Consider the following 16,046-nt stretch of genomic DNA (forward strand, 5'->3'; position numbering starts at 1 on the left):
TCTCTGAGAGATGTGATATCATATCTGAAAGCTAGAAATTTGTTTGTAAAGCCTCATTTGCGCATTTAGCTAAAGAAATTCACCACAGAAAGAGTCGCCTCAAGAAACGGACTGAGTTGGACGAAAAGTGAAATTCTCACATCAGCAGCACACTTTGTTCTTTTCTCCTCCGTCTCCATCACAAAGGTACAGACTAACTTACTGTTTATCTATAGGGTAAAAGTTGAAACCAATCACAACATATTGATCACTTTGAAAGTACCCACACAGTAGCTAACATAGTTTTAAAATATTAATAAACACAAATGGCTGTCACACTGGTACAAGGCGTAACCTCAGCTTCAGCGGGTGAGAACAGCACAGCGGAAACAAAGTGTTACTTTTATGTCGATAAACACCAGTTACATCCCTTCTGTACCTCCCCACCCAGCTTTGATGATCTTTATAGTTTGCGATTACGTAAAGACATGAACTCAAAGGTCTGCGATATGTGACGCTGAGCTGGTGAACTGATAGAAAAATTTTAAAGGCATTTATGTGACACTCGTTTTTCTGTTTGCAGCTTTTTTGTGTGTGTGACTGGGGTGTGATTGCCTTTTACTCGTATGTGTAAGTAGCTTGTGTGTTTCTGACCTGAGAGCAGCATCTTGGAAGAATATCTCAGTTTCTCATCTCTGTACTTTAGTGCTGGGCTCCTTTCTTAGAGTGACCCTGATAAAGCAGACGACAACACAGACGGAACAATCTGGGCGCTTTGGGTGATGTAAACAAGAAGTACAGCTTAGTGTTAGTTGTGGCCGCGTTGTTTTTAGCCTACATTTGTTTACACCATTAAAAATATTGAACTGTACCCATGGATGCACTCACGACTATCACTGCATTACTTTTACGATACAGAAGCAAACTTGATGATTCTCAGACGAATCTGGAGTTACAAGAAGCATCTTTGTTTTTTGTTATTTGTCCCCAAGCAGATTTATTGATGTATACGCCCAACGGACATCTCATATAGACCTCCATCACTAGTGACAACAATGGACAATGTTTTTGTGAGTGCCATGCATCGGATAAAGCCTCAAAACTCAACATTCAAACAGAAAAAAGACCATTTTTCTACAGCAACTTTCCTCTGTGTGATATTGATCTAAAGCCCAAACAAAAAACATTCATCCCTCCACTCTCGTTCTGATCACAGTATCAATCCTGACTCTAAAGTTTCTATAAGTTGTTTAGCGATTTCACTGGGAAAGGGGTGGGGTCTGTTCAGGTCAGTGAACAGCAGTAACCTTTCAGTCCATTCACACAAAGACACTGAACAGAGGGAACTCTGACTGGTCTGGCTGCAGGAGGTCGACCAGGAAACAAACGGTCCCCGACAGGCCTTCGAACAGACTGTAGATCCTGGTAACTGAGCGAGAGCCTGCCTTGAATTCCTCAGTGAAGAGGAACTCTGCAAACCTGTGTGGACAAAACAAGAATGGAGACACATAAAAACACAATGTGAAAGCAGCATGTCCAGAACTGAGCTATAACTTCTTGTAGAGATCAGGAGTGCACCTGAAGTTTCTGAACCTCCTTTTAAGACAATAAATTTACACAATGTGGATAAAAGCATTGGGCCACACCTCTTAATCTTTGATTTCAGGTGTTTTCAGGGCCACAGGTGTATAAAATCAAGCACTTAGTCACGCAGTACAACTTAAACAAACATTTGTAAAAGAGTAGGTTGTTTCAAAAGAGGTCATGACATTGAAGCATGGTGCTCTAACAGGATGTCATCATTGCAACAAGTCAGTTTGTGAAATTTCTTCCTACCAAGATATTCCACAATCAACTGTAAATATTATTGCTGCAAAGGGCAAGCAGATCATGTAAAGTCACAGACCTGATATGCATATAGTGTAAAAGTCACATGACAACGGCTGCTGTAGATGTAGATAATGCGTGTTTGTCACTGCTGCTAATGTAAAAACATGACCCACATGTATGAAGCTTTTGTGATGAAACAGTTTTTGTGATTCTTGTTATGCCCAATGTGTTTTTTTCAAACGTTTAAGAGTTAGAAAAGATTGATGCCGCACTCGTTGTGTTATACATGTAGCAAAAGCCAGGAAGCCTAGCTTAGCATTAGCACTGCAAATAAACAAAAACAGACAGCTTGGCTTTGATAAGGTAATATAATAAAGGTGAAATAATTCACATGCCAGGACCCCTAAAGCCCTTGAAATGTGTCCAAAAATCAAAGTGTAAAAATGACAGTTCACTGTTTAATGGCCAGGCTAGCTGGTTCCTCCCATGTAGCTCTGTGCTACGTTATGCTAACTGTCTTCGGTCAGCTTCAAATAGACACGAAGACAGGACCATTGTGCCAATTTACTCATCTAATTCTTGACAAGCAAAAGTTCTCAAAATTTTAAGCATTTCCTTTAAATCACCAGCAATTTTACACACACCAGATAATGCTGAATACAGCCTGAATATTCCCACTATTTTGGTTTTACAAAGCCATTAATCACATTTATGTTACACTTCTTAATAGCAGACATGGTTGAAACCCTGGCATCATCTTCCTGGTAGAAACTGGATGCAATAGACCTGCAGAAACCAAACTGTAGATGGTTAGATGTTAATGTTACCAAACCCTGAATTACACACTGCTCTCACATAAGCTGCCTTGATGGTTTGAAGTACCTCAAACCAATGTCAGATCAGCTGTCATTTTGAAACTACACTCAACAAAAATATAAACGCAACACCTTTGTTACTGCTCCCATTCCCCATGGGATGGACGTAGAGACCTAAAATTCATTCCAGATACACAATATAACCATCCCTCCCAAACAGTGGTCACAAATCAGTCCAAATGTGTGGTAGTGGGCACATCTGCTATATTGAGATAATCCATCCCACCTCACAGGTGTGCCACATCAGGATGCTGATCTGACATCATGAGTAGTGCACAGGTGTACCTCAGACTGCCCACAACAAAAGGCCACCCTGGAATGTGCAGTTTTTTGCGCTATTGGGGGTCTGGGGACCCAGAACCGGTCAGTATCTGGTGTGACCACCATTTGCCTCATGCAGTGCAACACATCGTCGCATGGAGTCTATCAGATTGTCAATTGTGGCCTGTGGAATGTTGGTCCACTCCACTTCAATGGCTGTGCGAGGTTGTTGGATATTCGTGGGAACTGGTACACGCTGTCGTATACGCCGGTCAAGCACATCCCGAACATGCTCAATGGGTGACATGTCCGGTGAGTATGCTGGCCATGCAAGAACTGGGACATTCTCAGCTGCCATCTGCCCTCAACAATGTGAACCATGATTCATCCGTGAAGCGCACACCTCTCCAACGTGCCAGACGCCATCGAATGTGAGCATTTGCCCACACAAGTCTGTTACGGCGACGAGCTGGAGTCAGGTCAAGACCCCGATGAGGACGACGGGCATGCAGTTGAGACGGTTTCTGACAGTTTGTGCAGAAATTGTTTGGTTGTGCAAACCAATTGTTCCAGCAGCTGTCTGGGTGGCTGGTCTCACACGATCTTGGAGGTGAACCTGCTGGATGTGGAGGTCCTGGGCTGGTGTGGTTACACGAGGTCTGCGGTTGTGAGGCCGGTTGGATGTGCTGCCATATTCTCTGAAACGCCTGTGGAGACGGCTTATGGTTGAGAAATGAACATTCAATGCACGGGCGACAGATCTGGTTGACATTCCTGCTGTCAGCATGCCAATTGCACGCTCCCTCATTGCTTGTGGCATCTGTGGCATTTTGCTGTGAGACAAAACTGCACATTCCAGGGTGGCCTTTTGTTGTGGGCAGTCTGAGGTACACCTGTGCACTACTCATGATGTCAGATCAGCATCCTGATGTGGCACACCTGTGAGGTGGGATGGATTATCTCAATATAGCAGATGTGCCCACTACCACATATGTGGACTGATTTGTGACCACTGTTTGGGAGGGATGGTTATATTGTGTATCTGGAATGAATTTTAGGTCTCTACGTCCATCCCATGGGGAATGGGAGCAGTAACAAAGGTGTTGCGTTTATATTTTTGTTGAGTGTATTTATTCGAACTTGATGTTGACAAAAAACAGTTATTCAATATCAAAATGTTTGCTGGGTTGTTGCAGCTCCCCAGAAAAGGAGGGCTTTCTTGCCTCTGAGCACGGTAGATGTATTTGGAGTTGCCTGTGAGCCGATAAAGCAGGAGGAAGACATATGCGCTGCCTGCAACTCCGTGACAAATCCCAGGACCTTTCTTCAGCAGACCTTTCTGCCATACGAGTTCTCCACTTCTAATGCATTTATCCAAGTACTGTGGCTTCTTATTGATCAGATAGGCTTTTGCGAAAAGGTACGCCACACCTGTAAGAGACAGGACAGTGTAGCAGTGGGGCTCTAAACCACGGGACAGGAACAGGATGATGGGCATTAACAGCTCTGAGCTTACCCGGGGCTCCGTGGCACCAGTGCACCAACTCGTTCTCCCTTTCGATGATGGCTCCCAGCTCTGCAGGCCAGTTACAGTTTTGCTCCTGGTTCATGAGGAAATCAACACTCTGCCACACCAGATCCTTTTCAGCCCCACTGAGCATGTCTTGGTAGCTCAACAGCATCTGCAGCACAGATGAAAGGCCGTGGGCTGCGCCTGACAGAGGAGGGAGGGCGAGGTGTGTGGGGAGGGTCGCACATGCACAAACAAAATCAGGCATGCAGGAAAACACCATGCCAGGCACACAGACGGACACCACCCAGAGCACAAGAGCGCAAACGCTCACAGAGCACAACGGGAGGACTTGTTTTTGTTCCATTCTAATCCGGAGCTCACTGTACATATTTGACAGTTTTGATAGGTGACATAAAGTCCTATTTTCCAGCACTGAGGAAATACATCAGCAGCCCGAACTTGATGCAAGAACAGGGAAGTGTCCGTCAGCTACATGACATCTGGCCCACAAATAGAATGCTTCAAAACTAGAGATCACTTCGTCAGGACAGTATTTACTGTACATGATGCAGGAATGCAGCACCTGTACTAAAGAGCTAAAAAGACACTGAAGGGATCCAGTAATATAGAGTAATTAAGATTCAAACTATCTGAACACATGTGTTGTCCGGAGGTCCTCTAGTCTGAACAATAGACACACACGTCTACACACTGATCTAATTACAAGTATACGGACACGCTGGAAATAACAAGAGATAGAAGAGTAACCCTTTGTAGCCTTGCAACCATCCGATAAGATTATCTCCTGACAAGAACATCATAGCTGGATGATTCTAAACATTTTTAGATTCGCATCAAGTTTAACTGCTTTCCACATCCAATGACAATATTTCCAAACTCTCACATTATAGGTAACAACTACATAATACTCAAAATACGGTAGTAACTATGGTAACGTACAAATGTCTTGAGTCACTCATAATTTCTTTTTGTTTTGCTTCTAAAGAGCCAGACTTTGTCATTATCAAAATGGTCTTTAGTAGTAGTTTTCTAGGCTTTCTGAAGGTCTTTCAAAAGTTTGGGTTTCTTTTTTGGACATTGGCTGCTTTTTCACTCAAATTCAATCCAGTCTTTGTACCTGGACATTTTCAGAGGACTTGTTTTTTTAAATAAGCCACTAAATACTGACCTATGAATCATTCAAGCATAAAAAGACACGACACTGAAGTGTGATACCATCTGGAAAGCGGCAATGGCTGTGTGGGATCATCTTGACAGAAAATGGAACAAAAGGGAACCAAGATCCATCCTGTAAGAAGCCCGGACCACTATTCCTGAAAACTGCATAAAGAAAATAGAAGAAAGCTTTCCAGAGAGACTTCAGGCTGTGCTGGAGAATAAAGGTGGTCATTGCAAATATTGACTTTCAAGTTTAACAGAATTGAACAGAATCTGTTTTTGCCTTTTAAACTGTATTTCCATATATGTTTGCACATGTTTCAATAAATCACTGCAGCTGTTTCCCATATTAATCGATAAATATAAGGAAATGAGGGGTGGCTCAAGACTTTTGCACTGTTGCGCTTTTGTACTAAATATTCAGGTTTTCATATAATGTTTAAATGACCTGAAAGCAACGTGAAAAAACACTGTGAACATGACTAAATCAGTTACCGTAGGAAAGCATTTATCATAGGCCCATAGCTCCTGTCTCCAACCATCCACCACCCCAGACTCCACCAAAGAAATGTCTTCCTCCTGCACAGGCGTTGGATGTGAATCGTAAGTTACAGAATCATCAAACATGGATGTAATTCGTTGGGATCCTGGAGCGAGACTTCCTAAATAATGCTAAACACATGCAACAAACCAAGACTCTCTGAGGCAGCCCAGCCCACCGCCCACCACAAATCGATCAAGAAACTCCTCCAATAGCAAACCTCTCATGACAGGCAAACTGAAAACACATGCAGGATCTTCAGCATATATTTTCATCCAGGCATTTCTAATCTACAGATCTCTCAAAATATAACTGTTCCACTTCCTCGTCATCCTCAAAGATGTTGCTGTATCCATGCAAAAGTGGCCAGCAGGGCTATGCTTACTATGAACTCTGTTGATGTGAAAGTTACTTCAACCCTGAGGGGTCTCTTCCTCTGATGCCCATCAAGGAAAAGGACAGTTAGTTTTGCACACATGAACACACCAGTCCTGTGACATCAGAAGCTCCTGCTGTGGTCAGAGGACTGAAACTGTGAAAATTCATGATATCTGTGCATTTACACTACCTTTATAACAAGGGTTATAAAAAAGTTGCACGAAGCTGGTGGTTCTTACCGAGGTACTCTGTTCCATAGTACGAGTACATGAGGGGGAAAGGCTTTCTCTTCTTCCTGGCATACTGTTTTCCTGACTCGATGATGGCCTGGCAAATAGATTTGATTTGATCTTTGCTCAGAATCTGCAGAGCAAATGACACACTGCAGTTAACACAGATAAAAACTCAATTGGAAATACATTGTGCAGCGTTAAAATATTAAACATTTTAATGGTTGTGCACACCCACACTGCAAACTGACCTTTCTCCCAGGAGACATTTTAATATTTTGAAGCACAGGTGTAATTAAAAACATGATGGTTGTATTGATTCAGTCCAGGCAGGCCCAGCATCTGATAATGCACAGTGGCTCAGTGAAAAGGCTTCCTGTGCTGCTATTCCTCCCCCAGCAAAGCCAGGCCCAAACATTTCCAAGTACAGGTCTAATCATGCAAAATAATGACACTGACTGACTCGTGATGAATGTTTAAAGGAATAATGACAAGAATAAAAACTTTTAAAGCAGAAGCAGGCTTAATGTTTAACATAGATTATTCACCTGTTATCTTTTTATGTCAAAACCAACAACATGTTCAGTGTAACTCCAGTGACTCACAACATTTGGTTATATTATGCTGACAAAGTGCTGCAGGGATGAGTTCTGTGTGAAATAAAAGCTTATGATTCCAAAACGTTTTATTGAGAAAGACTCACAGACTAACACTTTTAGAAATTTTGAAATGCAAAGCATCAACATAGGGCTGTTTGCAAACTGCACCATGGTTGCATAATTTCTAGCTGCTGCTCAAGAGCTTCATTTAGACAGCTGTTAGTAACCACCATCTCTGGGGCACTCAGCAAGCATTAGAATTCACGAATGGTGCGATAACTTACTTATTTTATGTAAAGTTCTTTGACACGTTTAAAAAACTGACTTTGAGATGACGAAAAGTTTAAGACCTGTTAGCTTCAGGCAGACGTCCACTACAGTGAACCACAGATGTCTGGGAAACTCACTTTTTTCTACTCCATAACAACCTTTTTTTTTCCATTTTCAAACATCCATGTGGTGCTGACTCCAGTGACATCACTTGAACCAGTCTGTCTGGTCTCACAGATCTCTCTCTGAAATCACTAAAGGTTTTTTTTACATCTCTTTTTTCCACACTTGAATTCCCTGTTAATGGATAAAGGTGTGAAACCCACACAGCTGCTCTTTCAGCAGTCTCAGGGCATGTAACCCAAACGTCTCACAGGGGGAACAGCGACACCTTATGAAGCTACTTTCCACTGTTCCCTTGTCACAAGGTGTTACCACAGCGGGTAGCTCTGCATATTTCATTTGAAAGATTCTTATGCTGGATGCCCTTCCTAACATAATCCTAAATTTATCCAACCTGAAAATGTGAACACATTTTTAACAAGTGGTTATCTGAGTTACTTCTGTCTTCTTCTGAGTTTGAGGTAGACTGGCTGTTCTTCTCTGAGTTCTGATCAACAACATGGGGGGGGGGGGGTACACATTCAAAGATAATAGTGTGGGAAAATCCCAGTGAATCAGCAGCTGAAGTAGTCATACCATCATCCCATTCTGATGCTTGGTTTGAGCTTCAGCAGGTCATTTTGACTGCTTTGCCTAATTGCACTGAGTTGCTGCCATGTTATTGGCTAGATATAGTATATATGTATATTATATATATATTCATATTATATATATAAAATATAATATATGATATATATATAATAGTAATATATATATATATATAATATATATAATTATATATTTAAATAGAAATATATATTATATATATATATATATAATAATTAATATATATATATATATATATATATACTATATATATATATATATATATAATATATATATATATATATATATATATAATATATATAAAAAATAATATATATATATATATATATAAATATATATATTATATTTAGCATCACAGCTCTTTGTGCAGATATATATATATATATATATATATATATATTTCTAATATCACAGTTATATTGTCAAGCTATGACTTAATAACAATATGACTGGTCACTTGCAATGACCAGCAGTCACCAGGGCTGAACCAAGGCCAACATTAGTTTTATATACGCCCTCATTTTTCCCCACCTTGGAGGAATTTGGAAATTGTGCATCACACAATTTGTCCAGCAGTGGGCGTAAACAGCGCTTCAACACAACGCCCTAAAACTTGTACCCAGACTCCCTGTGGTGTTATCTGCTTTTATCTTTATTTTGTATAATTAATGGCGTGAGAAGAATCGGACAATTAATTTATTGAGAAAATCTTTATCAGCATTCATCGAGATGATGGATTTATCCAGTTAGTTACTGTCCGAGGAAAATGTTAAGATTTCTGTGGGAATTTGAGATTTTCCCACAGAGATTTTCATACAAAATTTATAATCAGTAAACTAATAAGAAGTATTTAAATCAATGAACTGCAATATGAAATGGAAGTTATGACAGCACCTTGAGCTTCGAAATAAAAATTGGAATCACTTGTGTTTTTAAAATCTCGGTCTATAAAATAACCTTTGCAGAAAAAACTGACGTAAACAACCTTTTGGATTCAGATTAGGAACACGTATTTATCTAATCTAGTCCACACTTAGACCTGTTTTTCGTTAGTGGCAGCTCCGGCAGCTGAAGTTTATTCTCGGAGAGGGATTTATCATTTTAAAGTGCGCCATGCTGTTGTTGTGCGCTCACCTCTATGCCCAGCTTCTGTTTGAGGACCAGGGCGGCGCACAGGTACCCAGCCCGCCCTACAAACAGCTCATCCGAGCCGCACTCCAGAAAATGGATGGGAGCGCACACCTCCCACAGGTTACGGAATTTAGTCAGCGGCTTCACGAAATCAGCCAAGCCCAGGGACTTGTAGATCATAGCGGCCACAGCGTAGATGCCCGCCCCGCCGAGCAGGAAGGCGGCACGCATGTTTTTGTCCGGCTCCGCATCCACGTATCTGACCGACATGTCGATGATCTGCTTGGCCGTCTTCAGGTAGACATCCCGGTACTCAGAGAACAGCGGGCACTCGCTGACGTGATACAGCATGTAAGCCACCCCGGCCGGCCCATCGTATAGCCCCCCGTCGCAGTCGCTGAGGTCGATGGGAACAGTTTGAAGGATTTTATCTATGCTGGCGACCACGACGGGCACGGCAGCTTCGGCACCCTGGCCCGGGAGCAGCGCACCTTTGTAGTCGGAGAAACGGTTGGCAAAGCAGCGAGTGTTTTCCATCACCGACGAAAAGCCGATAGAGACAGCACGACGTGCACGCAGGGCCCACTGATAACGCAGATCCGTGTCAGCTACTCAAAGTATCCAAGAGGAGCAACACTTTAATCCAATCCCATCAGGTCTCAGCTGATTGGACGCGAGCAGTGATGGCTCAGCCTCATATTGGCTGGAAGGACCTGAGCCTGTCAGCCTCCAGCTTGCACCCTCTCAGCAAAGTCCTTCTAGAAGTAGCAGAGTCACAAACAGCCACAACAAGCATAGAGAATGGTTTGGCCTCTTTTAACAGTAAATCACAACAAAAACAGGCTAAAGATGCATTTTAATGGGAAACTATGCAGTAAAATTCATTCAGGTGTGTATTTATTGGTTAGTAGTCTGCACAAATCCTGAATGGTCATGAACACTCTGAGACAGTTTAACCTTCATACAGCCCGTGCATTTCCTCCTATTAAGATAACTGTGGTGTGCTTCCAAGCGTTACAATAAACACAACCAATAATTAAACTTAAATAAAGTAGAATACATCAATAGAATACAAAACAATATGGCAAAATAAAGTAACCCAGTAAGGGAAAACCACACAGAAGACAGAATCTCAGTTACAAAGTAACATAAAATAAAATAAACAAGCTCGATATATAAAAGAAAAGTAAAATTTTAATTTCTTATGTTAAAGCTGATCAAATTCAACTAGTTTTTTGAAACAACAGCTTGCTTAATGTTGTGCATACGATTGTACTATAACCCTTTGTGCTGTATGTTGTTGGGCAGTTAGAGATTTGCCATCATATTCTGTGAATTTATTTTGTATGACAAACCTGAATCTGGAACGGATCATTGCTCCAAAGAGGAAACTTTATTAATCCCTAAGGAAATTATGTGGTCACAGTTGCTCCCAAACAATAAGAACAGTAACAGACTGAACTAAACGAAATAACACAGTTATATTACAAAGTTTCCAAAATGTAAAAATAGCTCAGTTATTATATCCAGAATATTGCAGAGGTGGAGTATATACGATTGACATTTTTATTCTAACCTGTAAAACATGTTATTTGTTATTTCACTCTAGAGGATGTGCAAAAGGGTTTAACTGCTGCACTGTGTCCTGTACATTAGATGGAGGAGAGAGCCACAGGCAGGAATAATTTCCTGTGTTGTTCAGTGGTGCATTATGGGTAATACCAGTCTCTCACTGAACGTGTTCCTGTGACTGGCTAGCATGTTGTATTGTGGGTGGGAGGTATTATCTAGCATTGTCCTTATGTTGGACAACATCTGCCTCCCTGATACCACCTCAAGGGAGTCCAGCTCTGTCCCCACAACATTACTGGCCTTGTGGATCAGTTTATTGGGTCTTGTGGCATCGATTCTCAACCTGCTGCCCCAGCATGTAACAGCATAGAGGATGGCACTGGCCACAACAGCCCCATAAAAAATCCTGAGCATTGACTGACAGATGTTAAAAGACAGCCGTCTCAGCAAACAGAGATGACTCTGGCCCTTCCTGTAAAGTGCAGAGCTGTTTTAACCCAGTCCAGGTTATTATCTATGTGTAATCCGAGATATTTATAGTCCTCCACAATGTCCACGTTGACCCTGTGGATTGAAACAGAGGTCAGAGGTTTCCTGGTCCTCATAAAGTCCACAATCAATTCTTTGGTCTTTGTCACGTTGAGCTGCAGATGATTCTGCTTGCACCATGTGACAAAGGAGTCAACCACAGCTACGCTGAGTCATGAGAAAACATCTGAAGATGTGCAGTGGCTGAAGTCTGTGGTGTAGAGGGTGAAGAGGGAAGGGAAGAGGACGGTCCCTTTTGGTGCCCCTGTGTTGTTGATCACCTTCTCAAAAACATAGTGTTGGAGATGCACCTATTGTGGTCTTCCTGTCAGGTAATCAACAATCCTGGACACAAACGAGGCATCCACCTGCATCGCTGTCAGCTTATCACCCAGGAGGATCGACCTGATGGTATTAAATGCGCTGGAAAAGTTAAAAAAAACAAAACACGACCCTCAAAGTGCTTGCCTGCTGGTCCAGATGGGCGTAGCAGGTCCTGATCTCCAAGGTGGGGCTGGTAAGTGAATTGAAGGGGATCCTGATGTGGCCTGACTATAGGTCAGAACTGGTCAAGGATGAGTCTTTCCAGGGTCTTCATGACATGGAAAGTCAGTGCCACAGGCCTGTAATCCTGGGGGCCACTGGGAAATATCCAGTATGTTGGTTGGTACAGGAATGAGGCATAATGTGTTCTGCTTCCATGTTTGTCAATATAACTAATATTAATATCTTCTGCTGTTCATCAACGTGAACTCATTCATGTCACTTAATCATATTGACCAGCAGGTGGCGACAAAAGCCCGCAGGCTCACTCTGGCTGCTATCCATGGTGCTGAAGGACGCATGGCGCTGTTAATTGTGACAGAGAGTTCACTGAGCAGAGGATTACTTAACTGGGTCAGGAGCTTCGCTTCACCAATCACTTCAGATTGAATTGGTTGGTAAAATCAACTAACAGAATTATACAAACACAATAATGGGCGCCAAGTGACTACACAGAGACTCAAAATGCACACAGAGAAACAAACCAAAGTCAAGAGGGTGTATGGGAAAAAGTCCAAAAGAAACAAAATGAATACAAAAAGGTCAGAAAAAACAACAACAACACAAAAGAGCAATTAAAAGACAGAAATTAACAGAGAGATTTCACTGCATTTGCTCACTTTCTACAAAACAAAGGTGAGAAAATCAAATGGCACACCAGCTGGAAATTTCACACCCACACCACAATTTAAAATAGGAGGAACACTAGCTTATTAGTGAGGGAGCACAAATTTATAACCTCTGTAAGAATTCAAATATCCAGCATACAAAGGAAAACTAGTTGGTGTGAAAAATGTCTTCTTTTTAATGAGCTACGCTTGGTTTAATTAGGAAGAAAATCTTCTTTTTTTTTTTAGCAGATCATGGTGGAAAATGTTAATATATAAAATGCATTGTTGTACTTTTCCTTCAGTAAAGAGTCTGAGTGCTTCTGCAAACACTGATAGTCTCATTCCACTTTGGTAATGGCTGCTGATGTCTCATAAAGGAGTTCTCTCAATTTCAATTAAAACATTCTTTGAGGTGTTTGTTATGTTGTTATTATCCGAATAATTGCATTCCTTTTCTGAAAAAGTCTGTAGTCAAATACAATGTAAATAAAGTTTTGCTTAGTTAGCTTTTATTGGCAGCGAGAGCCAAAGTTTTAACAAAACAATCTTGTGAACATTCAAGAGGACCTGTTGTGTTTTCCTATCACACGTCACCACAGTGGAATTTAAATCAAACAATCGAGATGTAATCGAAGTGCAGACTTTCAGCTGTAATTTCGAGGGTTTAAGAAAAATGTTGCATTAAATGTTTGGGAATTACAAGTATTTTTGAAGTTCAGATACTCTGCTAGATCTTGATTTCACCCACCTTCAGCTGTAGCTTGTTTGTGGCGCATCCTCTGTCGGGCAGAGACCAGTCAACTGACTTAGTGATTGAATAATATCCCATTTCTTTGCCTTGATTTGCTTTTGTACATTGCTGTGCATCACTATGCACTTGGCCTGAGAGATTTAGCAGCATTTGGCTCAATCTGAACAGAGACCATTGCACTGTACATTTCAGACATCATCCTGCTGTTTCTGTCGGCAGTCACATCATCAATAAGCTCTAATAGGCTGGTTCCACTCACAGCCACACACAGCCATGCCATAAAACTGCCTCCTAAATGTCTGATGGATGATGTGGGATTGGGGCATGAGCTGTTCCTTCTTCTCTTTAATTTAAGAACATGAGACAAAGGGAACTTAAACACTGGCTGATTTGACCACTCGGACCCACAAGGTGAAACAAATACAAACAAACAAACAAAGACGCAAAAACAGTTACTTCAAACTTATAATCAGACACAACTGGTTACATACCTAAGCTAAATTATAAAGATGAATGGATTAATTACCCACCCTCCTGTGATGCTTGGTGTAGCCCATCCATCCATCCATCCATCCATCCATCCATCCATCCATCCATCCATCTTCTTCTGCTTATCCAGTTCAGAGTTATGGATGCCGGTGAAACGCTGGTGAAAGAATAGAAATAATTTAAGAAATTTGAATATAATACACAAAAATTAACTAAATATGCATACTACAAACAGGGTTCATGTGTTCCAACAGTAAATATGAGTATGATATTTAAACTCAAGATTTACGTGTCATTATTTTTGTTTCTGTGTGCACTGTATGAAGTGAAATTCAGATAAACTGTATAAAAGCGAGGGTGCATGCAGTTATCGACTTCATAGCTGTGTGGCTGCACAGATCCAAAGACTTCATACTAAACCAAACACTCTGTATCAGGCAGTTATCTGTGAGAGTAGACATCATCGCCTTCTGTTTGGCCAATCAGACCGAGGCTGGCTTAAAGGTTCAGGAGCTAAAACCTCTTGTTTCACTCAGAAGATTAACCGAGGGGGCTGCGTCAAGTCCAAGTGCCAGAAAGATTATTTTGATCCAGGTGTCATGCAGAGCCACTGTAGAGTCTAAGAATCAAAATACAGAGTTGGAAATGAGCACAACAGGTTCAATTTAACTCTCAGTGACAGCGTGAGTGTTCAGAGGTGGAAAACAGCCCTGCAGCAGTAAACTACCAAAACACGATTTACTGTATTATCACACTTTTTACTCTTCTGCAATCCCAGCAAATGCAGACTTAAAAGAAAGCTGCACTGTTGCTTTTTTAATCTGCTCTATTCAACCTACAAGAAATATGTGAAATGTTCAGGGCTGTCACAGGTGTTAGGCACACACTCTGTTCATTACAGCTTTGTCCCTCTGTGTGCCATTTCCAAGATGATTCGAGTATTTATCAGTCGAGATTGTGATGGTGAAAAGCTTTGAGCGTTCTAATTTGAAACCAGACTCTTTTTTGCCACCATTTGCATGCAAAGAGATAAAAAAAAAAGAGGATGAAGGCCAAGGAGATATGAATTTGGAAGTAAAGGCCATCTTATGAATATAGAACTACTTCAAAATTTTCACCACTAAATTTCACTTTTCTACCCCCCAAAAAAGACAAAGTAGAGGTGAAATAAATCCAAATTAAGCAAAGGCAAAGCTTTTTATGGGCATTTATCCTAAAACGGTGCACGGGAGAAGAGATTGCTTTAACATCAAGAGAAAACAAAAGTGGATGCAGCTGCACTCAGAGCTCAGAAAACGTCGTTTTTGGTCGAGCTAGTTATTACGGTGGTGGAATTAATGTCAGCTTCTTGGAGCGAGTTTCTCTCTGGGAGTTCAGATAAAAGCCCGGTTCAACTGCAAGTGCACTTTGATGGCCATTTTCCAAATAGCAGAAACTTATGCACACACTGGGGGTGGAAGTTGTGGTTGGGCGGAAAGGGGGTAATTCGGAGAATTACCAAACACTGCAGCCATTTTGTTCTTTGAAAAAAACATTTGAGGCAATTTTTAGTAAAGTTCTGGAAAATTAAAGTGGCTCGAGTCATGCTCAGAGAAGCATATTTTCATCTGTCTTATCTGCTGCATTGATACAAGACAACTCAATTTGCATTTATATTAGAAAATGATTTGGGGCTCAACATGGCCCCATCTGATGCCCCAGAAAGTGATGCCTCCCTCTATGTCTCCAGCGCGAGAGACAGAGGCCTCGGATAGCGCTGCGGAAATCAGAAACAAATCGCGGTACACTTTTGCAGAGGGGTCAAACAACAGCACAGACAGCATGACAGCAGTCCGGATGCTTCTAGGACAAAGAGCGGCTGTAAACTTGGAATTTTTATGAAGACAAGTTATCTGTCTGGCATGGTCACAGGATACAGTCATAACATGGAGTGCAAAAGATAACTTGCACATCAGCATGTCGTAATCTGAAAGATTATAATATGGAGATTTTTGTTCATGAAGGTCACCTGGACTTTTTCAAAAAAATCCAACACAC

The 16,046-nt window shown here is 41.4% G+C and overlaps 1 protein-coding gene across 1 annotated transcript; it reads right to left on the bottom strand.

The window, feature by feature from the left end:
* Window positions 1-1,181: 1,181 nt before the first annotated feature.
* Window positions 1,182-10,215, bottom strand: LOC102294640 (lanC-like protein 3). The gene is made up of 5 exons (XM_042213638.1): window positions 9,519-10,215; window positions 6,796-6,919; window positions 4,462-4,659; window positions 4,169-4,376; window positions 1,182-1,458 (listed from the first exon to the last, which is right to left on the bottom strand). The coding sequence occupies exons 1-5, from the start codon at window positions 10,050-10,052 to the stop codon at window positions 1,299-1,301; spliced, it is 1,224 nt and encodes a 407-aa protein (XP_042069572.1). The 5' UTR covers window positions 10,053-10,215; the 3' UTR covers window positions 1,182-1,298.
* Window positions 10,216-16,046: the final 5,831 nt, after the last annotated feature.

The sequence above is a fragment of the Haplochromis burtoni genome, unplaced genomic scaffold (genome assembly GCF_018398535.1).
Source record: "Haplochromis burtoni strain Fernald_Lab_line unplaced genomic scaffold, NCSU_Asbu1 Contig_462, whole genome shotgun sequence".
NCBI classification, from domain to species: Eukaryota; Metazoa; Chordata; class Actinopteri; order Cichliformes; family Cichlidae; genus Haplochromis; species Haplochromis burtoni.